Here is a 24,001-nt window from a genome sequence, read left to right as displayed (position 1 = left end):
TCACGGAGAAGCCGTCCCAGCCCCACAAAACCTGCCAGTGAGGAAGGCGCCCAGTCCCTCGCCGTCCCCCGTCACCCCCTCCACACAGAGCAGGGGCTCTCAGGAGAAGCTGTCCTTCGGGGGCCTGGGCGGCCACTGGTTGGGCGGCTGGCTCTTGATTTCAGCTCAGGTCGTGATCTCACGGAGCGAGCCCCCCATCAGGCTCCGCACCGAGCACGTAGCCTGCTTAAGATTCTCTCATCCCTATCTCACTTGCGCGCACGATCTCTCTCTTTCTCTCTCTCAAAAAAGAAAAGAGCCATCCTTCAACTGGACCACTAAGTAAAGCAGAGAAGTGCCTGCAGCTTCATGACGCTCTGACATTTCAGGAAACCAAGCCAGGCATGTACTGCGGACACCCCCCTGCCACACACTGCCGAGTGCCCTGCCCTGGCTGGGCTCTGCTTCTGGTGTCCCTGCCCCACAGTGACAGGAGGCGCAGCCCCGGCCAGGATGCCGTTGAGGAGGACCCCACGCCATCAGGAGACCCTGCACGGGTGCAGTGAGAGGGTCCAGGGTCTGAGCTGCAGCCAGGCAGCGACTCACGTGTTGCACACGGCCATCGTCTGGCATGCCTCTCCTGTGCAAAACTCAGAGATGGTGCTGTACTGCAGGTTGACGTGGTGGAAAAACGTGGTGGCTGTAAGAGAAGAGAAGAGAAGGGGCAGGCGTGAAACCCACCACTGCGTCCACGAGGAACAGCCTCCTTTCCTTGGACCCTGGGGCAGCCAGCACCTACCGCAGACCAGAGACACATGTCCCAGCGCACAGCACCAGCCCTGGAAGCCGGCCACCAGCCACTGCTGTGCGGGCTTGGGCGTCTGCTTGGACGGTGCCAAGCTGGGCAGACAGGCAGGGGCCATCGAGCTGAGTCCCCTCCGCAAGGGGTGGGCCAGGCACACAATTTGTGAGCCCTGAGCCCTGAGCCCCAGGCCTGCCCAGCAGGTGGAGGTGAAAGCCACCCCCCTGTCCCGTGGGCCACGGCCTTCCCGTGACCTGGGCACCGCTGGCCTTGCGGCCGCACTCCCACCCCACAGACACTCCCCGGCACGGCCAGGACCTGTGCTGGGTCCCCGTGTGGTGGAGACCCCAAGCGCACTGCAGGGCCAGCCACCAGCTGTGGGGAGGCCTGGAGGAGGCGACCACCTGCAGCCGCCATGGCGCCCTTCCCCACCCTGTGCCCACACGCACTGTTGCTGGCCAGCCACTCGTTGAGGTCGATCTCCCGGGGCAGCACCACCAGCTCCTTGAACCCAACGTCAGTGATTCTGGACTTGGCGTACTCTGGCTCCAGGTACATCTTCTTCTCCTCCGCGGCAGGTTTCTTTCCATTGGGCTTTGCTTTAGACTTCCTGCCAGAGAAGAGAGAGCAGAGGGTCACTTCCTGCCAGAGACAAGGGAGCAGAGGGTCACTGCAGACAAATGCTGGCATGGAAGCCACGAGCTGGCCCAGAGACACGAGTGGGGACACAGGCTGCTCTGGGCCCACTGAAGGAGGTGTGCCGCCGGCCAGGCTAGTCAGGCTCCACCTGCCATGTGTGACACTGCAGCCATCTTGGCCCCCAGAGCCACCAGGTGGGACCCAGGGAAGAGCGTCCCTGGCCTGGGCCCCGGTCCTTTTGTGCAGATGGTCCAGCGGCCCACCGTTACAGAGCACTGACTGACACAAATGAGGCTCCCCCCTGCACAACCCTGGGCTCCGTCCCAAGCACACGGTGCAGGTTCCAGGCAGGGGCAGAGGGAAATCTGCTCAAACTACCGCTTTGCACCAAAAGGTTTTTTTTGTTTTGAAAATAGTTCTTTTCCAAAACAATATGCTGTCATACAAAACAGAATAGGTTTATTATAGCTATTTTTATAGGACTAAATACATTTTTTGAAATGTCTTTGTTTTTATTCCAATCCAATGAGCATCAGTAGCTAAGCCCCACGAACCAAAAGTTCTTGGTGCTGAGGGGGCCCCTCCTTGGTGGGGGAGTCCTTAGCCTCAGAACCAGCCTTCCACCAGCTGCCCCAGAGGCCGGAGCCAGGGTCATGGTGTGTGCGAACTGGGTACAACAAATAAGACAGAACGTCCTCACGAGAGACACGTGACCAACACAGTGGCCCAGGGTGGGTTTGTCAGAAGTCACTGAATCTGTCACACCGGAGCCCACATTGGGCAAACACGCCTCAGGGCAGAGGACCCCGGGGAGGGCCATGTGCAGACACGGCCCTTCCCCCTTCCGGGCAGCAACCACCCAATGTGGAGGGGGCAGGGGGGCCTCCCGCCACCTAGCGGTCAGCTCAGAGCGACGCTGCAATCCTCCTGCACCTGTAGGAAATCCCCAATTTTTGAATTGGGCTCCTGGGGGAAAGTTTGAGAAACTGAAGGGAAATGCTTAAAAGCAAGAATGAGCCGCTTGACTCTTAACTGAACTGAATTCTTTAACGGCAAACACTGTGACCCACGGAAGACAGACTGCTCGTCATGAAGTCTTATTGACCAGAAAAAGCCACTGTGGCCATCAACTCTCAAGGAGGGATCATCCCCGTCCGCGGAGCGGCCACGGGCCTGAGGGCCAGAACCCCAGGGGACGCAAGCCCATCCACCTCCTGCTCTGTGGGGGTGAGGGGCCGGAGTGGGCACATGCCCGCCCTGGCAAACCAGCAGGCACTCCCGTCAGGATGGCCATGAGCCCACTGCACCAAGGGCCACCCTCCTCCACCTGGCCCCCTGCAAACTCTGGGGGGCTGTGGTCGCCGTGCTGGCTGGGCCACAGAGGTGGGGGGGCAGGCGGGCAGGACCTGGACTTGGGGCCCAGCATACGCACGCCCAGGCCGCACCCGCTCACACCCTCAAGGGCTGTGGTGCCTGCGGAAGGAGCGGCAGACCGGCTCACTGCGCCGTGGGCCTCGGCGGGGGCATGGCCTCGTGGTGGCGGAGCTGAACACTGCCGTCCCGACGGCTCGGGGCACTCAGCTCCCTGTGCATCCCTCCCCCTGCCAGCCCTGCTAGGAGCAGGGGTGAAAGGTCTCTGCAGCTCCCTGACCTTGTCCTTTTCTTCTTGTTTTGAAAAGTCGCTGGTGGTTTATTTAAGAGGAACAGGAAGGAAATATGTTCCCTGAATGCCAGGGAGATGTTTTCCCTCAGCTTCTCAGCAAATCTTCTCCTTAAAAGGCGACGTGTGTTCAGCCTCCTGGTGCACCACTGGGAGTGGCCAATGCCACGCAGGGCCACAGCGTCCTGGGGACAGGGCGGGACAGACCCCCCCCCCCCCCCCACGACCGGAGCTCCGAGCCCTGCCTGAGCAGGCCAAGGCTGGAGCACAGACGTGAAGGTCTCTGTCTCTCTCCCACACACACACTTGCAGTGAGCACTTCAGGGGTCCCTGCCCAGGGGACTGTGGGGTGGGGCTGTTCACTGGGGACAAGTGTGGACATGCGCTTCACAGGGCCCTGTGGTCCCCTGGCCTGGGAGAGCGAGGCTCCCACCCTTCCCCAGAATGTGTCGAGGAACACCGGGTCCGGGAGGGTTCAGGGAGCCCAGGAGCTCTGCTGCTGCCTCAGATGCCCCAGCAGGTCGTGGGAAGGGCCGTTTCACTCCCTGCCCCCTGCCCTTCTCCTGACCCTAGTCTCTGCTACTGAGTCACATGCCATGCCACCCTGTCAGAAAGCCTTGCGTCACCTGGAAGATCTCCTGTGCCCAGAGCGCCAGGCACGAGGGCCCAGCCCACGGGAGGCACTTCAACCCGTGCAGCTCTGCTCCGGCCACCCCCACCCCCACCCCCGAACATCCACCTGCTGGGCACATTCTCCACCCTGCGTCTACGCCCCATCTGACCCCAACCCCTCGCCTGTGCTCTGCGCGCACACCTGCCTGCGCCTCACGCTGACTCACCCGGCTACGACCACAGATGCCGGGCCTCGATCCCCGGGTCTAGAGGGTCCTATGATCACACGTGTAGGGACAGGGCAAGAGCCAGTTGTCTGAGCACCTCCCTGCCCTGCCATTTAGGAGCCATGTCACCAAGTGACTCGAGGACCACGCATCAGAAGCAGACACGGGAGGAGCAGCAGGAACCGGTGTGGTGCAGGAAGTCGTTGGGGTCACACACAGGCCCGCTCGCGGACACTGCCTTAGGAAGGGTGTGGCGCCCTCATGCTGGCGAGTCCATTTCTAGGGGGGCCTGGGAGCCCCCGTGGGCCGAGTCGCGGAGGGCCAGGCAGGCAGCCCCGGGAGGATGTGGGCCGTGACCCGCGTGGTCAGAAGGCCTCGGCCTCCTCGCCCTTCTCACCTGCTGCTGTCTGAACCTGCTCCCCTGCAACAAACAGGCAGATGCAGAGCAGGCCCGCCAAGCTCCACCTCTCCAAGCCGGTTCCCCCTGGTTTCACTGTCCTCGCCACCCAGGGCTGGCCTGGGACCCCTGGACCGAGTCCTCTTCCCCTCAGTGCCACGAGCAGACAGCAGACAATGGGCTCTGACCCAAAGGGCGCAGCACGAAGGTACAAGCGTGTCTGGGGCTCGTCTGGGGACCCGCAGGGCCTCCGTGCCGGCAGGGCCTGTGCAGGAGGGGCCCACAAGCCCAGCCACTACAGGTCCCTCCCGCCCCAAGTTGTGTCCCGTCCACTGCCAAGACACTTGGCCCCTCTGGCCAACAAGTGGCCCTGACCCAGCCCCACTCCTCTGCCGCCAACAGCAGCAGGCGCAAGATTTCAGAAAACACCTCGTGGCCTTTGAGGTAGAACAGGCTGCTCCGTGCGACACCGTGCTGGTACCTGTCCTCTGTCCCTATGGCCACATCGGTGGAGAAAACGAGACCCTGTGCTCCCCACCCCACGGACACTGGGCTCTGGAGCCGGCTCTGTCTGGCCAAGGCCCAGGGGTCTGCCCAGGGACCACACGGCTGGGTTCCTCCTCTCTGGCTCTCCCCCCTACTGCTCGCTGGGACGCCCACAGCTACAGTGAAAGTCTGAGGCCCTGGCACGGAGCTGCACTGAAGGGACCAGAAGGCGGACACAGGCTTCGGCTCGCCACAGGGCCTGCCGGGACCTCGGGAAGAGTATGGCCACAGGCACAGGCAGAGAGCCCCCGACGGAACCCTGCACGTTGCTCCGGGTCCAGCGGCTGCACTCCGAGGCTGGTCATCCATTTGGGAGGGGCGAGGCCCTATGGAGCACGTCTTCCCGGTGTCTCCTCACCCCAGTGGCTGCCTGCCCGCCAGCCTCACCGTGCACCCTCCACTACTCCTGGCACCTGTGGAGTGTCCTGGGATGACCTGTCCCACCTCTGCAGGAGTCCCCATACCCCACACATGTCCCTCTGCCCACATGCTTGGCCTAACACACTTCCTTCCCAATGTCACACCACTGGTGCCACCAGGAAGGCTCCCGAGGTTGTTCTGTGTAGCCTGGCAATGACATGTAATCCATCCATGTGGTGATGCCTGCCCAACAGGCTGGGAGGCATCTGTCAGCCACAGGAGAGGAGTCTGCCCTAGGGACACAGACACACTGTGAGGAAGCCCCGGCTGCCCAAGAACACCTGGGGCTGGATTTGAGGGGACACTGGGTGTCCCATGCCAATGCGCCCAGCAGTCAGCTCAACAACGCACAGGGCTGGCCCCCACGGGCAGACGCGGTAATGCCCTGGCTGCCCGGCCACACCCGAAAGGAGCAACAAGCAGCTGTGAGGTTTGAACACGGGAGGCCTCCTCAAGCCCTCAGCCATACTGGGGCAAGGGGCTGGTGGTCCCCGGGCACAGAGCAGCACCTGGCGAGGGGAGAGAGCCAGGGGAAGAAGGGCAGGACAGAGGGAGACCCCTTCTTTCCTCAGAGTCCTGCTCAGCCTACTGTGCCCCAGTCTGGCCCCCGAAGTGCTCACTGGACGCTGGTACCTTGAGACGGCTAAGGATGTGGCTGGGAGGAGGCAGGGCAGGTGTAGGAAGGGACCCCTGTGGGAAGTCAGGGGAAGCATGGAGACCCCGGAGGAGGGGACACGATGACCGAGGCAGCCCCGTCTAGAGGCAGCCTCCCGGAATGCAGGCCAAAGGTCTGGGGGTGGGGGAGCAGGATCACGAGGAACCTGCGGGTGTGTGAACGGTGGACCTGCGGCATGTAGAGGCCCCCAGGAAGTGCTGCACGGACACAGACGGTGCTGACGGCGGTCTGGGAAAGCAGGGGCGCACGGAGAGAGCAGCACAAGTGGGTGCTGACCGCCCTGGGCCCAGCCTGCCGCCCCCCACGGCAGCCTCATGCAGGAGGGAGGCACACGGGCTCAGAGGCTCAGCTCCCGGGCGCAGGCTTGACAGATGCCGCCACCTGGGGTGGCATGCTGGGGGAAGCAAGGGCAGCCTCCGGGCCGAGGGCACGGGAACGCACCGACCTCCTTCCTGGGACGGCGGTAAGGGCGCAGACTCGGCAGGGACGTCACTGACAGCCCTGTCACCCCACACGGCCAGGGCACACGCGGGCCCGCGACCAGGGCCAGACACACAGGGGACCTTCCTCCCACAAGCCTCTCAACCCCGGGACAGTGAAAGTACTGGGGCTCAGCAGCACTGCCTACCCTCAAGACTATGACGTGGCGGGCCTGGCGTGGGGCCCGAAAACCACCGTGACGTGTGGAGACGCCCCTCCTGAATCACGTCCTTGCTGGTCTTCACTGGCCCTGGGGCCCCTGTAACCCCCTTCCTGTCACCGAGCCTTGGAAACCAAAAGCTGGGAAGACCCAGCTTGGGATGGGACCCCCGAGTCCCCACAGGCCACGGCCAGCCTGAGGCTGCCGAGAGGGACCCGCAGGGCGTCTCCCTCCTCGGTTTAACTGCCCGGCGGTCCGTACCCCCGAACAGAGCAAGCTTTCACGAGCCTTCGTATCCCCTACAGAACAAGAGACCCACTGAGAGGGGAAAAGCCACGGCAGACTGAGAAAAGCACGCAGACACCCCGGACCCAGCGTCCACGTGCGCCAGGTGCCCCTGAGTGCTGTCTGAGCCACGGTGTGGCCACTGCTCAGAGTTCAACGTTAACTCTTGCTACTCTGTGAAGTGAGTGCTCTTCCTCTAACCTGGCTGAGTCGTCACCTCTACTGTGAGGTCCTCCCAGACCCACCTCCCCCCGCCGTGAGAATGGCTCGGCCTCCAGTCTGCCACAAGTGCACGCAGAGACTCAGCAGAGTCGGTCTTGCCTCTTGTCTTCTGTGGAGCCCACCTCAGCATTCGGCCCTCACCATGGCACGCACGTGGGCACCCGCGTGGTCCCTGCACAAGGCCAGGGACGGGCGCTGCTCCGGATCTGAGCCAAACTTCTGGAGGAGAGCACCCACAACCTGGCCACGTTTCCAAATCTCACACCTTAATGGGACAGAAGGACAGCTTTGGGCAGCTAACGGGCTGGATCTCTGGTTTCTACTTGTAACTCGCCGGGGTCCTCCCTGTGCGGCACGCTCGTGACCCGCTGTGGAAGAGGGGGGTGGAAAGCAGAGGTGCCCACGGAAGGTCGGATCGGTCACTCCGCGATGACCACCAGCAGTCACACCCTCACCCAAGAGGCCTGCTTAGTTTAGTTACAGCTAAAGACAGAACAGAAAAGCAAGAGGCACTCGCTTTGAGTTTTAAAAGTTATGACCCACTGAAGTCTCACGCAAAGCTAAGATGATTACACTGAAGAAAACTAGATTTGAGTCTCGACTGTGACACGTTCTGGGCACGGACTCTGGCTGTGCTCCTAACCCCTGAGAGCACAGAACAGCCCATCTCTGGGGGTCAGGAAGGCCACTGCTGCTCACTGGCCCTCCTGGCCGCTCCGGCCCGCTCCCGGCCCCAGGCTCTCTCACACGGCAGGCCGCACCTGCTCTACCCAACGCCCGAAACAGACCTACTCTGACGCAGACATGCACCACACTGGCTTTCTCTAAACCCTTCTGCAGGTCAGAAAAATAAATTTAAACAGCTCGCAAAAATGGCTTTTCTGGCAACACCCCCCCCCACACACACAGCGGAGAGCCGTGGCCCACGTCAGGTCTCTGGACAAGGCCACTCATGGACAGGCTCCGGTCATCCTGCCTACGGCCAACAGGCAGGACACCCTACCGGGGGTGAAGCACCTGTCCGGCAGGCTCGGGAGGGGGCAAGGCAGGACTTCCATGGTCACAAATGTGGTTAACCACCGAGAGGGAGGTGGGTCACTGGTGGGCCCCCTGTCCTCATCCAGATCCTCCGGGGCCACTCTGTCAAGTGAGCGAGCTGCCTCCCACAAGCAGCAGGAAGTACAGGCATTTAGGGAAGACTGGACTCCAAACAAAGTTCCCGACCAGATCCAGCTGGCCGCCCCATGCCCTGCCAGCGGCTGCCTGCCACCGGCACTTTAGCGGACGATTACCGCCACTGCTCTGCAGGCTGAACCCTGGGATATGGACTGGGGACGGTCAGACCACCCCCACTGGCCCATCCCGTTCACCTGAGCACTTTGCCGACTGCCTGAAGCACCATTTTGCAGCTGAGTCCAGTTTTGGGGGGCTGGCTGAGCAGAGCTCGGTCTGCGGGGAGACTGCTGTGGTCTCCAAGCATGATGGGGCAGTGCAGACACGGGGAGGGAAAGCAGGAGCCGCGGCACAGCACGGGACAGCCGCGCCCTCCTTGCTCTCCCCTCCCTCCGCCCCCCTCCCTCCCTCCCTCCCTCCCTCCCTCCCGGAGACCAGCCAATGAGGACACGCAGGGAGAGAAAGGAGGACTCTGGCCTGGTAGAAAGGAACAGCTGCTCCTTTTACAGGCGAAGGTTGGCCAAGTCTGGTTAAGTGAGGGAGTGTCTCGGTGGCCTTTTCAAAGTGGCGCCTTGCGGGCGCTGTGTGGGGCAAGGCCACTGCTGCGGGGAGGGGCACAGCCCTTGGGAGGACCCAGCAGCGAGGCCCCAGGGTGGCACCACATGGCCCTTCAGACAGAGAGTAGGCAGAAGGTCTGCCCCATGTGCTCCTGGGGCCAACACACAGCCCCTGCCTGACCCCAGCCCAGCTGAGACAAGAAACCGGTGGAGGCATGGCTTAGGGCAGGGGTGGGGGTGGGGGGACAGGCTGACCGCACACCTGCAGAGCATGGGCACAAGCCTGTGGCGCACCGACACTCATACAGCCTTGGAAAGATAAAGCTGGCTGGCTTCCAGGGCATCCGGGGCAGGCACCGAGCTTGCACTGGGCAGAGGCTGCTCCTGGAGGGCAGACCTGGATAGAAACATCCAGAACACCTTCCTAGGAGGGTGAAAGAAGCTGTGTGCCCAAGAACTTCTCTGTAGCTGTTGTATACGCAGGAGGCCACAAAGTACTGACAAATCAAACATCTGCTCAACCCTGGTTTCAGTTCCAACCACAGTGACAGTGACAGCCCTTCCCCGTGCCCGCTGACAAGCCCCAGCCAGCATGGAGCACAGCCACAGGTCTGCCAGGCTCCTGCACCCATATGCCCAGGCTCAGCTCTGCCCTCCGCCCACCAAGGCCACATCCCACAAAGGGCCCTGCCGACCTTCTCATCTGTCCAAGTTCAACCCAGTGGCAACTCCAAAACCACCAAGAGGACAGCTCAGTGACAGCGAAAGGCAACCTCTGCCCGGGCACAGCTGAGGACACCGCCAGCAGAGCTCCAGTCACCTGTTGAGGCAGGGCAAAAAAAGCCTCTCCTGCCCTGGCAGGATGGCGTCCCCACTGCCACCCTGGGAGTCAGCATGACCTCAGGCACCACACTCATTTGCTGTCTGTCCAGGGTAGGGATGCCGACAGGATGGCCACGCAGCCCCGGGCAGGTGAGGTGTGGAGCCCCCGCGAAGGGATGACACCACCTGCTCGGTCGGGGCCCCAGCAGGCTGGGCAGCTGAAACCAGCTCATCTTTCTCTATTCCCTGCCCTGTGTTAGAACTGGTCATTTCTCCAAGAAGCCTTGGTCCCTTCCAAAGGAGAAAACAAAAACCCGAGATCTGGCTCTTGGGTGGCCCTTTCCTATCCTAGGTCCTCTCTGCTGACAGAGCAAAGTGCGTGTGCTCACCTACACACGTCTGCGTGTGTATTATGCTACATACGTGTTCATCCCGATGCCTCCAACTCTCGTCTGTCACCCGTGCATTACTCCAGCCTCCCCTCTGGCTTGTCTATAAGCTCCCCCTGCAACAGTGAGACAACTCTGAGCAGCCACAGGTTATGAATCACTCTGTCAAAACCACAGCAGAAGGAGCTCCGTGCTGTGAAGGCAGCAAAGGGAACAGCCCGGCACCCCTGCTGAAGGTGCAGGAAAGCTCCGGGGCACGGGGGAGGCTCAGCTGGTTGAGCATCTGGCTCTTGGTTTCGGGTCAGGTCATGATCTCACGGTTCGTGGGTTCGAGTGCCACATCAGCTCTACGCTGGCAGCATGGAGACTGCTTGGGATTCTCTCTCCCTGTCTCTGCCCCTGCCTGACTCGCATGGTCTCTCTCTCAAAATCAATCAATCAATCAATCAATCAATCAATAAATAAATAAATAAAAGCAAATGGGAAAAGCTTCATGGTTGAGTCCAATGAAAACAAGAAAATAAGAGAGAATAAGAAGCCCCTGATGACAACCAGAACACCCCAGAAACACACACGCACAAAACAGCTGAAAACCGTAACCCAACAAATTAGACAACCTCAGAAACAAAGTGACTCAAAAAAAGGGAAGATGAGAGAGGCAAAAGAACTCAGAATAAGAACCAGAAATCAGAGCTTCTGACACACAGTGTAAACCAGAAGGAGCACAAAGCCAACAAGGCTGGAAGTGCAGGGCGGAAAGTTTTTTAAACAAAAGACGAGTGAAGACACTCTCACTTCCATGGCAGCAGGGCTGGCCAGGTGCTGGGCTGGCCTCCTCGACGGCCACCAGCCACAAACTGGGTGAAATACACGAAGCAACTGTTCGGATGCTGGACAACATGCCATGCTGGCAGCCAGCAGCTCAGGACGGTGCCCCTGAGAGCAGGGGACCCACGGGTGAGCAGACATCAGTTACCTGCTGGAGGCTGGGGTGCGGAAAGGCTAAGCCCACGCAGGCCCCGCAGTCTTGGACGGAGGCACGGCTTGAAGGTGGGGCTGTTGGGCTGCTGGAACGTGCAGGGTAGGGTACCAGAGGGGCTGGGCTGCCCAGAGAAGGGACTCCAGACAGAAGGACAGAGCCAGGTAAGCCTTTGGCCAAGCACTCGGCTGAGGGCATGCGGGGCCTGGCAAAGAGCAGCTATGGGGAGCCGCGAGCCAAAGGGGTGTTCTGGAAGGCTGCAAGGGCAGAAAACAGGCATCCTGCTCCCAAGTAGAGACGGAGGATGCTCCAGTGAGGCTCCATGGGGCCTCCGCCCAAAGCCATGCCAGGAGCAAGGTAAGAGTAGCCTCAGAAGGAGGTTTCTCTAGACCTGCCCTAATGAAGCTTCACCAAGCCTCAAAAGGCTCCTGTTGAACCAACAGCACATGAACCGCATACTGGAATACGCACAGCATTCTTTAAGGAAGAACAACAAAACCCAGCTCTAATAACACTAGCCACCACAATGTCCAACACACACACACACATACACGCAGAGACAGGTGAGGAAGTAAAAAATGTAACCCATAACCAGGAAAAATAACAGTCAACAGAAACAGACCCAGACACAACAAAGATACATCATACATTCAATGATTCGAGGATTCACAGGAAAGGATGGACATAATGAGCACAAATATTAGGACTCTAATATTATAAATTGAAAAAAAGAACAAACAGAAATTTCTAGAACTGAAAAATAGAACATCCAGAATGAAATTTTATGGGGGGGGGGGGGGTGCCTGGGTGGCTCAGTTAAGCATCCTCTTGATTTCGGCTCAAGTTGTGATCTCAGGGTCAGTTGTGAGATCAAGCCCTGCGTTGGGCTCTGCGCTGGCAGAATGGAGCTGCCTGGGATTCTCTCTCTCTCCTGCTCTCTCCACTCCTCCCCCACTCATGTTTATGCTCCCTCTCTCTCAAAACTAAAATAAAATAAAAAATCTTAAAAAAGCTTTTTTATGGGATAGACTTAACAACAAATTAAACAGTGAAAAAGAAAAGATTACAATAAAAATATAACTTATTAAAGTTTGTAGAATACAGGTAAAAAGCCAGGCTTAGGGAACACTTATAAGTTTTAATAAGTTATAATATGTAAAGAGGTACATATTAAACCCAAAGCAAGTAGAAAGAAGGACATAATAATAGAAGTCTATGAAACAGAAAACAAGGAAAAAAAAACCCCACAAAGGTAACTTTCAGAAGCTTAAGAAAATGGATCAATTCCTCAGCCAGACTGATCCAAAAAGGGGAGAGAGCGTGAGGGAGGGCGTGAGGGTGCAAACTGCCAATGTTAGAGGTGAAATAGGTGTTGTTAAAGATCCCAGACACTGCGAGGACCAGGGACCGCAGTGAACAATTGTGTGCCAACAGAAATGAAACAGGCAAGTTCTTTACAAACACAAGTTACCCAAACTGACAGAAGAACAAATATAAGATTCGAATTTATGATTAAAAATTTGATTAAAAAATTCAAAAAACCTTTCTACAAGGAAATGCCAAAAGCAGATGGCCAGAAGTGAATTCAACTAAATCCACAGAAGAAATAACACCATTCTTACACACACTTTCTCAGAAAATAGCCGAGGAAACACCTCCCAGCTAATTCAGCGAGGCCAAAATGCAAACATCACGAGAAAAATTACAGAGCAATATCCTCCTTGAACACAGATGCAAAACTCCCTAAGAAAATATTAGCAAAATGAACCCAGCGATATGCAAAAGGAGTAACAGAGCGAACCGAGAGAGGTTCATCATCTAAGCTTAGCCGACATCTGAAAATCGATGTAATTCACCACATTAACAGATTAAAGGGGGAAAAAGTGATCATCTCAATTACATGATCATTCTCATGTACAGGTAGAAACAGTACATGGCAAAATGTTCACATAAACCCTCAGCAAACCAGGACTAGAAGGGGATGTTTTCAACTGGAAAAGGGCGCCTACAGAAATATCTAAATATGAAGATCAAACATCCAGCTGAAAAAGTCTAAACACCTTGCGGGTAAGATTGAGACCCAGGCAGTGATGTTCACTCAGTACTGCTACTCAGCACTGCGTGGATGGTCTCAGCTGGTGCAACGAGGCCAAACAAGAAATGAAAGGTATAAATATTAGAACGGAAAAGAACATCTTGCTTGGGAAATAAGACGGTTGTATATACACAAAGTTCTAGGAACCTGCAAAAAAAGTCTGCTACAGCTGAAAAATAAATTTAGCAACATCACACGATACAAGGTCAATATATAAAAATTCACTTTAGGGGCGCCCTGGGTGGCGCAGTCGGTCAAGCGTCCGACTTCAGCCAGGTCACGATCTCGCGGTCCGTGAGTTCGAGCCCCGCGTCGGGCTCTGGGCTGATGGCTCGGAGCCTGGAGCCTGTTTCCGACCCTGTGTCTCCCTCTCTCTCTGCCCCTCCCCCGTTTATTCTCTGTCTCTCTCTCTGTCCCAAAAATAAACGTTGAAAAAAAAATTCACTTTATTCCGATATACTAAGACCACACAAATGGAAAATGCAAGTTAGAAAACTGTTATTTACAACAGAATCTGTAAAATTTAGAAATAGATTTAACTAAAGTGTACAGAGCCTCTTGCTACCAAGCACAAAGCGTTGCTGAGAAAAATTAAACACATAAACAAATGAGAACATCTATCCTCAACCTAGATTAGAAGCCTCGATGCTGTTAGGATGTCAATTTTCCCACCTGAACACAGATTCAGCACAAGCCTATTACCATCCCAGCAGAATGTGTTTGTAGAAATTGACAGGGTGATTCTGAAACGTGTATGGAAATGTAAAATGGCTTACAATAATGAAATCATTCTTGCAAGAAAAGGAATCAAGTTGGGGGACTCACTAATTTCAAGACTTACTTTAAAGCTATAGTATTCAAGAAACTGTGTTACTAACAACACAAACAGATATTAAAAAAAAGAATAAACGTGGTCAATTGGACTTTAACAAAGATGTGAAGGCAATTCTACGGAAAAGGAAAGTCTTTTCAATAAACACTGCTGCAAAAAGTAAACACCTATTAAAAAACAAAAACAAAAATCCTCAACCCCTACCTCACACCACGAACAACAGGCAACTCAGCACGAGCTGAAGACTGAAGTACGAAAGCAGAGTGACCGCACTGCTAACAGAGAGCTCGGGAGGAGTTCTGTACCACACTCAGAGCAGGCAAAAATGACTCAGGACACATGAAGCGTTAATGATAAAAGAAAAAGCTGATCACGTTTCATCAAAATTTAATTACCCCCCCACCTCCCACCGCCAAACACACTCCTTCCACTCAAAATACCGTTAAGAACAGGCAAGCCTCAGACTGGGAGAAAACATTCGCAAACATGTATCTGGCAAAAGACTGCTATCCGGACCATACACAGCAGTGCTACAACTCAGTAACAAGACAACCCAGGGCTTAAAAAGGGCAAAAGACCAGCACACTTAACAAAGGAAGCTGTCTGAGTAGCAAACACAAAAGAAAGTGCTCAGCATCACTGGTCAGTAGGGAAAGGCACGTTAGATCCATTCCCAACGAGATCCCACCAGGCTGGCTAAAATTAAACACACGAACAACAACACCAAGGGTCGATATGAAGGCAGAGCGACCACAACTCTGATTCCCTGCTGGTGAGAACAGGACACAGCACAGCTCCTCGAGAAAACAGTCGGCAGTTCATCATAAAGTGAAATGTGTCATCTATGCTATGAACCGGTAAGTCCGTGCCCAAGTATTTCTCCAAGAGAAACAAAACACACATCTATCTATCTACATAAAGGCACACAGAATGTTCACAGCGGCATTGCTCGCAATAGCCAAACGCCGGGAACAACCCCGAAGTCCATCAACAGGAGAACAGATTGATTGTGGTAAATGCACATAATGAATACCACTCAGCAACCAAACGCATCCACATGCTAAACCTCACAGGTATCACACTGGGGAAAAAATGCCAGGAAGAAAACATAGGCACCCTACAGTTGCATTTATATGAAGTTCTAGAAACGGCGAAGTTAATCTTTGATGCAAATAAATCAGGATAGCGGTCGCGTCTTGGCAGGGGACGTAGCAGGGAAATGGTGAGAAGTGGCTGGGAAGTACAGGGCGGAACCTTCTGGGTTTGAGGGTGTAAGCTACAGGGGTATTCACATCCGTCAAGACTCACTTAACTGTACGCTTAAGACCTGTGCGTGATACTGTCTATAATCTAGACACCGATTTTTTAAAAAACTAAAAATTGTCACAAAGGAAGACAGAAAAAGCATTTTAGTGAAAGCAGTGGGTAAACTTAAAAGAACAAAGACCTGGATCCACATAGAGAAGAGGCACACGTCGAACCAGAGCCACCCGCACCAAGGTGTCATGGCCCCATCACCAGACTTACAACGTGGAAAGGCTCCTTCCACAGAAAGACCAGCTTACATGCAGGGGAAACTGTGTTTGCTTCAGACTCCAGCAACAACGCTTTACGTCAGAAGGCCACGTTACAGACGGAATGTTGGTGTCGCCCCCAAATCCCTACACTGAGGCCCTACCCGCTGATGGGATGATGTCTGGACATGCGGCCTCTGGGAGGTGATCAGGGGTAGATGAGATGGTGAGGGTGGGCTCCACGATGGGATTAGTGCCCTTAGAAGGAGAGAAAGACATCTCCCCCCAGCCTCCCAACACCCAAATCACCCGGGACCTTGATGTCAGACTCCAGAAGCGTGAGACTAAAGGTCTGCGGTCTGAGCCGCCCGCCTGTGGTGTTCTGTTCTGGCTGCCGGAGCGAAGACAGCTACGGTGTGCTCAAAGATGCACAAGGCGAGAAAACGTGAGCCAGAGACTTTATATCCATCCATCCAGTCTTTCAAGTGTGAGTTCTCAACTAGGGGCGATACTGCCCTGCGGAGCATCTGGCGATATCTGGAGATGTGGGCAGAGGACAGGGCTGCGGCTCCACACCCCACAGCCAACAGGGCTGCCCCTCTGCCCCCCGAGAATCACCCAGCCACACACGTCAACAGTGTGGAGGTGGATGACCCTGGGTGAAGGCTCCAGACAAGCTGCAAACGAGCTCACGCCCCACGGCACCCACGAGGCCTCTCTGCACTTAACGTCACTGCTTCTCAAGCGGCTCCCAGACCGGCATCAGCAGCATCACCTGGGAGCCTGCCCGAAATGCCAGTTCTCAGGCCCACGCAGCCCAATCAGCCTGGACGCTCTGCTGTGAAGCCAGCACGTGGGTGTGAACATGCTCTCCGGGAGACTGGGACGCAAGCGAAGTGCTAACAAGGACGTCCGTGGGGCGGCCCTGTGAGCACCAAGGGTATTCTATCTTGAGAACCAACACTGAGCCAACAACTGAACAGCAGACATCACTCCAAATCACGGGGTATAGGAGGAAGCGGAGTGGGCAGAAGCTTCTAGCTAATACGACGTTTCTCACTTCTCACGTGAGGGGACCAAAGGGCAACAGCCAAAAGATGATAGGATAGGACTGGAGCCTTTATAAAGTAACTGCTAGAAAAACATCAATATTTCTAAACAATCTTCTTTTTTACTGTGACAAAATACATATTAAAAAGTACCATCTCCACCGACTCTTAAGCGTGCAGCTCAGGGGCACTAAGCACGTTCATAGAGTTGTGTGGCCGTCCCCACCCCCCCATCTCCAGAACTGTCCATCTTCCCCAACGGAAGCTCTGTCCCTGTGAAACACGGACCCCCGGCCTCTCCCCCAGCCCCGGCGCCTACCGTCCACTCTCTGTCTCCGGGAATCTGGAGACTCCAGGGACCTCGTGTGAGTGGATCACACGTGAGCATCACGTTCCCCGGGTCCATCCACGTGGTGGCAGGTGGCAGAACATCCGTCCTCATCAGGGCCGAGCGACAGTCCAGGGAGCGGACGGACTACGTCCGCCCACTCGTCCGTCGGTGGACACGGGGTCACTTCCGTGTTTCAGCTGTTGTGAACGTGGGTGTGCAAATACCCACTCGAGTCCCTGCTCTCAGTTCTTTGGGTAAATACCTGGAAGAGGAACTAGGGGTCACACGCTCGTTCTAGCTGCAGTATTTGGAGGAACCGCCACGCTGTCCTCCACGGCAGCTGCACCGGCTCATGCCGACAGGGCCCGAGGGTCCGTCCTCCGCTTCCTCGGCACACGTGTGGTCCCTGTTTTCTGTGTTCCTCTTGTTGGTGTGGTTGGCATGGGACGGGCACAAGGGTGTGGGATGGCGGAGAAAGGGCCTCGTGGTGTGGGGACACGGGTGGAGGTGAGGCCCCGAACCTGGACCTGAAGTAGCCGTAAGAACTCGTGTGCTCCACACTCACACCTTTTCTGCCTCTGTCCACTGAAAAGGCCAAGAAAACGTAACTGGCTCAGAAGCGGAAAGCACACCTGATGTCCAGACCGTGGCCTCTGCACGTGCGTGCCCCTGCAGTGGCCAGGTGGGCTCCTGCACACGGACTCCAGGGCTGCACCTTTCTGTCATGGCAAAGGGCTGCAGCTGAGGTTGGTAGGGTCACTGCCACTGACTGTGGACGAGCCTGAAGAGATTCCCTGGCCGAGGATGGGGCAATTTAAGCGTACAGGACGACAACCCAATGGTCTGAAATGCAAAAGTGTTTAAACCTTCATCTAACGATACTTTTTACCAAAACACCTGGTTGTTTACCTTCGGAAATGGCAAAAACACAAATCTGCATGTTGAAAGACAGCCAATAAAAGGAAGGATTGAGTATTTATCCTGCTTCTCAAGCTGCCCAGTTAGTTAGAAGAGGAGAAGGTTTTCTTTACAGAAGTATTCCATCTAACTGACCAGGAAGGATGCAGAGATACAGCCTTTGTGCAACGCCTAACAAAGCAGCGATTCTGGGCGGCCGGTGGTCACGAGGGCCACACACCAGTCACAACAGCCAGAGTGCAAGCCTCCTACTGGAAGCCCACCACCGACAGCAAGTCTTGCCCCCACATAAGAAGAACACGACCCAACTAGTGTCTCAGGAGAGCCGACAGCTTACGGGACACACAGAGGAACACGCTAGGCTGGACCACAAGGACGGCTGGGTGACACCACAGGAGAAGCTGCCTGGTTTCATCAGTGTGACCGCAGGGGGAAGAAGAAGGAGCAGCGCCTGTGGACTGAGGACTCGCTGAATAAAGTCTGTGGCCTGGTGAACGGCACTGTGCCAACGTCACCCCCTTACACCCCAGTGGTGTGCAGTGTCACCACTCGGGGCTGGCTGAAGGGGACACTGGATTCTCTGTGATGTTTTTGCAATTTTTTGTGAGTTTTTATTTCGAGATATAAAGTTAAAAAAGAGAAAGTTATAAAACCTGTCAACCAACCACGATGCATGGACTTTCTTTGAATGTAAACACTAAAAAAACAGTTGTAAGAAACTGGAGGAAACACGAACACAGACCGGATGTTTGACGTTACTACGGATCGCTGCTCTGACATGGTAGCGACATGTCCTCTGCGCAAGGAAAAGCGGCCCTACCCTTCGTGCGCACACGAAGACGTTTACAGACCGAAAGTCACGACGTCCGGAATTTGTTTCAGAACAGCTTGGGCAACGGGGTGAAGAAAAGGGAAGGGCAAGATTAGGGTCACACTGGATGTAAGTTCGGAAACGGAGCTCCGGACTCGCGTGCCTGCTGAAACCTCACCCTTAACAACACACTCCTACAAGATCCGGCCATGAATCTGGCCCCCCGCCAAGAGACGGGCCTCCCCGTGAACACCTGGTGGCAGCTCCCCTCTGTCAGTGCGCCGAGGCTCCCTCGGAACGGCCAGCATGGCGCAGGCGTGGTCATGCCTGGTCAAGCCCCGGGCAGCAGGGCGCTATAACACGACACACACTGGCGTTATGCATGGCCCACGTGCGTGTAAACTGGCACTCTGAGAAGTCCGGTCCACGGCGACGTCCCCGGAAAAACCTACGGCAGCAGCCCACTTCGTCAGGTGGGGAGCAGGGCGGACCGGGGGCACACAGGCGCGTGGCAGGGATGAGGGCGTTCACCGGGCTCTTCAGGCACGGTCCACACTCAGCCAGGGGCACCATCAGCTTTCACAACAAACGGAAGCGAGAACCGTGCGGGGCGCATGCGGTACTTGGAAAGCTAAGTCTGAGTTAGTGCAGCTAGTGGTGACTGGTGTGCCTCCTCCGGAGCCGCCAGGCAAGGAGGGAGCCGGCGCTCAGCTGCCGAGACCACGGCCCATTTCCTCACACCCAGGCCCACCTCCGCTCGGCCTGGGTGGGGATGTGCACTCCTCCCAAGCTGCCCCTCTAACCTGCACGGGTGGCAGCTCAAGTCTTGCTCTTCTCGTGTGCAGCCAGGAGCTTCTGGAAACCCACCGTTCCCGACTTGCTCAGGGGCTCTGTGGGTGGTCCTGTGCCGGGGGGCAGGGTGGGACCCCGGCTGCCCTGCCTGGCCCAGTGGTCATGGGGTGGCTGGCCGGGATGTGGCTGCAAACTCAGCAGGACCAGTCAGGAGCAGCTGGCACGCACCCCTAAACACACTGCACCGGGCTTGCCACGGAAGGAGCAGACGAAAACGTAAGGCCAAGGGCTGCCTTTCTCTGCCATCAAACGGCCCGCTGCTTTCATGCGCTGAAGAAAGCAAGTCTGGGGAGATAAAAGCGATTTCAAACCTCACTAAGTTTTGCTACGTGTGCGCAGACTGAACTTCACAGGCACGTAAGGAGGGAGACGGCGTTACAGAGCAACCATGGGCGGCCAGTCTGAGCACGACCTCTAACCCGGAACGTCCTCAAAACAAAACTTCCAGTTGGGGCGTCCACTCTGGTCAAGGTGGGGTAACGGGGACCGGATTTTACCTGCTGCTTCAAACAACAGGACACTGGATAAAATATGTGACAGCTTTCAAGATCCTGGACACCAGACAGCACGGCACAGTGACCCCGGGATGGGAGCAGACAAGGTAAGTCTGCATGCAGGGAGGGGCCCAGCAGACCCTGGGTTGAGGCGTCTCCGCCGGGGGGCTGGGGGCAGGGGACCCACAAGGACAGCGCTGCACAGATCTGCCGAGGGCCCCACCGGCCGGGATGGGTGGTGCGAGGGAACTAACTACCGAGGGTGGGGCGAGCCACCTGGGAAGGTTACAGGGACCATCCTTGGGGCTCATGCAGGGAAAAGGGGCACCCTGGCCAGAGTGGAGAAACGACTCATGGCATCAGATGCGATACTCGAGGACTTCAGCATCAGCGGGAGGAGAACCAGCTCCACGTGAGACCCTGCCAGAATCCCAGCAAACAAAGAACATACACAAGAACTAAAAAGGTTCAATCACTTCCCAACAGAGTCCAAGAAACACAGCTCAAGAATAGCTAGAAACATACAAAGACATGCAGCACCAAAAAAGGCAGAGCACATGTCGTCTTGTGTCTAGTTGGAAGCCTTCAAGGAAGGAGGAAAATGCAAGTCATTGTTAAGAGTCAAATAACTGATGGAAAAAGACCCCGAAATGGCCAGATGACAGAATGAGAAAACGTTAGAAGGTTGTCACAACGGAGTCCCGCCTGCTGCAGAAGCTGGAGGAAACACTGAGCACGTCACGGAGAGACAGGGAAGGTTTCTTTTAAGATCCCAATTGAATTTCTGGACACAGAAAGGATAACACGGGTGATGACAAGTACTCTGGGTAGGATTAACGGCCAACCGAACACGGCCAGAGCAAAGAAGCAAAGATGCATGAACTTGAAGCTGCGACCACGGAGGCTATCCGAAATGAAACATGGGAAACAGACGATGACCCGAGCAGCGGGCCTCCTGCGAGCCCACGGCCCCCCCTTCCCCCCCCCCCAAGCAGCTGCTTGCGGACCCCTCTTAAAACACGTGTCTGACTAAGGGCTTGCATCCAGAATGCTTAATCGCCCCCTATGACTCAACACGAACACAGACTCCGTAGAAAACGGGCAAAAGGTCTGAACAGTCGGCACTGAGAAGACCTGGAGGTCATGAGGTCATGAGGTCATGAGGAAGCGCGGACCGCAACCGCGAGACCCCGCCTCCCTCCCTCACAAGGGCTCCCTGACCGACACTGCCGGCACCCAGTGCTGATGACGGGCTCGCTCTGGGGCTGTCACGCGCGGCTGGCACAAAGACAAGTGGCGTGGTGGCTGCAGAACACGGTCTGACGGTTTCTGAAGATGTTGAACGCACGTGTGTCGTACGACCCGGGCGACCCACCGAAGGGAAGGCGCGTGTCTGTACAAAGACCTGCACGCGCGTCCAGAGCAGCTTCATCCGTGTCGGCCGACATGTGAAAACAGCCCCCGTGGCCGCCAGCAGGAAAGCGGACCACTAAGCTGGGGCCGGTCGGCACCACGGGGCCCCGCCCGACTGCGGACAGAAGACACCGGACGCACGCAGCGTGCGGGGGCCTCACACTCTGCTGTCAGACTCCCTCCCGTAAACGGCCGGACAATTTCACTAACCCGTGACCACAGAGGCGTGTCAGCGGTCACCTGGAAGGGAGTGGGAAAGAAGTCACATGGTACCTTTTGGAGGTGACGGGTGGGCTCACTTCCCTGACTGGGGAGAGGGCTCCGAGGCTCGCGCACACGCACGCTAACACCCGCAGGGCTGGACCCTCTCAACAGGCGCGGCGTGTGTCGAGAACGGCTCCCGGCTCCCGTCACGCGTCCTTGCTCCACCCGTCCCGAGGTCGCCTTAAGTTCCCCCTTCCAGCACGGCCCCTCTGGCATCCTCCCAGCCCCTACCCACACCCGTCCACCTGCGTGTCCTCGAGGCTCTATCTACGGTCGGCGGGTCCACCCTGGCCGAAGCCCCCCGTCCCTCTCACTGCGGGACCGTGGTGGTTGACAAGTCTCCCTCCTCCCGCCTGTGCCCGCCCTCAGTCCGTTCCCCTGTCCCGGGATGCTGTCTGCGTGCTCACTCACCGGCACGTCCCGAAGCACCGTGTCGCCCCAGGAAAGGGCTGCTGCGGCAGGAGGGCGTCCACGGGCCACGGCGCCTGCCCGGGGCCGGGTTTCTCAGGAGGAAAATGCACTGTCCATCTGAAGTAAGCGGACTCCAGCTGAAGGCAGCAGCAGGCCCAGGGCCGGGCAGTGTAAGTGCCCGCGTCTCCTGCTGTGGGTCAAGCACCGTGACGCGGACCCAGCCCCCCACCCCTGCATCCAGCCAGATGCAGCTGCTCCCGCCTCCTCCAGGTGCTCTGCCAGGAGCCTGCCTCCTCCTCTCCCACCTCCTGCATGTTGCTTCTGACCCCAGTGCCTTACAGGACTGGAGCGACAGGGCCCTGGCACCCCAAGTGCCCACCACACTGAGCCAACGTCATCCCAGTGTCTCCCGCCACAGCAGTCGGACCCCAGCCAGGCACCTGCGCACGCTTACCGCTCTCTCCTCCGTGGGAGGCCCAGGGCCGGGACAGAACAGTGACTCTGTCTACAAGCATGGCAGACGCCAGGAGGGAGTGAGGGTGCTGGGCGGGTGCCACTCCCCCAGCAACACACAGCTGTGGACGGAGCACCCATCCGGCCGGGCTGCACAGAACTGCGTGTGACTCTACCCCACCCCCACCCCCGAGAACCGCCAGCTCAGGGGGCCAGGCTGTGTGCCACTTCCTCGGCGGTACACTCTGTACTTGGAGCGCACCTGGCACACTGAGGGCACAAAAAGAGTGTTGACAGGTGCGTAGGCCAGCCAGGAGTTAAACGGGGAAGAGAGGACGGAAAAATGTCTTTCTGGTGCGGTCGTTCTGGAGAAGCCCCGCACGCCCTCAGGGCTCTGCCGTCTGGCCGCGGAAAACCCCAATCCCCGCCCCCCTGGCACACAGACACGTGCACACACGTTCTGCCTGCCACCAAGCTGAGGCCCCGCAGGCCACCACGGACACCGGTCCTCCACTGGACTGCCACAGGGAGAAGGCCTGACATCCAGCCCTGGGAGAGTCCAGGGGTAAGCGGCGGCCACCGGGGGCTCCGTGGATCCCTTCAACTGCAGAGTGACCTGGACAGGAAAGCATGTGCGCTCCTTGCCAATGTGGGGAAGATGGCTTCACCCTTCACCCCCAACTGACCCGCTGGCTCCTGGGGGCATCTGACTTTGAAAAGCGAACACCGGTAACCCTGCCCTCCTGGCACTCTCTCCAGAAGCCAACACCTATCACGGGCAGCGGACACGTGGCCAGGCCGAGGGTGCCCTGAGTGCCGAGCAGAGCGTGACGGCAGGGTGGCCTTGGGCTTGCTGGGGTCCCCCCGACTCCCCCACACCCGCTATGCAGCCTCAGGCAGAGTGCTGCTCCGGAGAACGGGATCGCCTCTGCAGGGAGCCTGCGCAAGGAGCGTGCGTGGCTTACAGGTGGCGCGCGTGTGTGTGGTGAGAGAGAGAGGCGCTCTGCCCACACTCACAGGCTCTGCACATCCCCGCCCTTCACTCGACACTCTGGGTGGGACAGGGAGCGAGCTCACCCAGCCCTGAGCACACACGAGCGTCCGACCCCGACAGGCTGTGAGGGAGGGTCCAGACGAGTGAGGCCCGAGGGATGAGGAAAAGAAGGGTCTGTGCAGGGAACAGCCACGCAGACCCCTGGGAAGGAGAGCTCCAGCCACCAGGAGAGCCGTGCAGGGTGGCTAAACAGACAGGGCAGCGGGGCTGCGATCTGGACTGTGCCTGAGGCGTGTGGGAACCCCTGAAGGATCTGAGTGGGAGAGTGGTGATCAGAAGGCCTAACCTGTGTGGAGAAGGCGGGAGGGCCAGTCTGGGCTGGAGTGGCACGACTGGGCCGGGGTCATGGCGCCAGGACGAGACAGGCAGAGGCTAACAGGGCTGCACCCGGCTGCCACAGAGTCGCCCAGACGTCCTGGATGAGCACCTGTGCCGGCACCGCCACCGCAGGTGACATCTGCTCATCACTGTGCGGAGGCATCAAA

The 24,001-nt window shown here is 57.3% G+C and overlaps 1 protein-coding gene across 5 annotated transcripts in view; it reads right to left on the bottom strand.

The window, feature by feature from the left end:
- Window positions 1-24,001, bottom strand: part of MOB2 (MOB kinase activator 2) — a 74,116-nt gene that overhangs the window by 7,797 nt on the left and 42,318 nt on the right. For 2 of the 5 annotated variants that reach the window (XM_047877116.1, XM_047877119.1), the window contains exons 2-3: window positions 1,231-1,391; window positions 586-679 (exon numbers count right to left, since the gene is read on the bottom strand). In XM_047877116.1, coding sequence (XP_047733072.1) covers window positions 586-679; window positions 1,231-1,391 — 255 coding nt within the window. Of the gene's footprint in view, window positions 1-585; window positions 680-1,230; window positions 1,392-3,919; window positions 4,988-8,475; window positions 8,646-16,834; window positions 17,449-24,001 lie in introns of those variants that run through there. The other 3 variants (XM_047877118.1, XM_047877115.1, XM_047877114.1) reach the window with 3 other exon arrangements.

This window comes from Prionailurus viverrinus, chromosome D1, assembly GCF_022837055.1.
Source record: "Prionailurus viverrinus isolate Anna chromosome D1, UM_Priviv_1.0, whole genome shotgun sequence".
Taxonomy (NCBI): Eukaryota; Metazoa; Chordata; class Mammalia; order Carnivora; family Felidae; genus Prionailurus; species Prionailurus viverrinus.
This window is presented reverse-complemented; position numbering and strand designations above follow the sequence as displayed.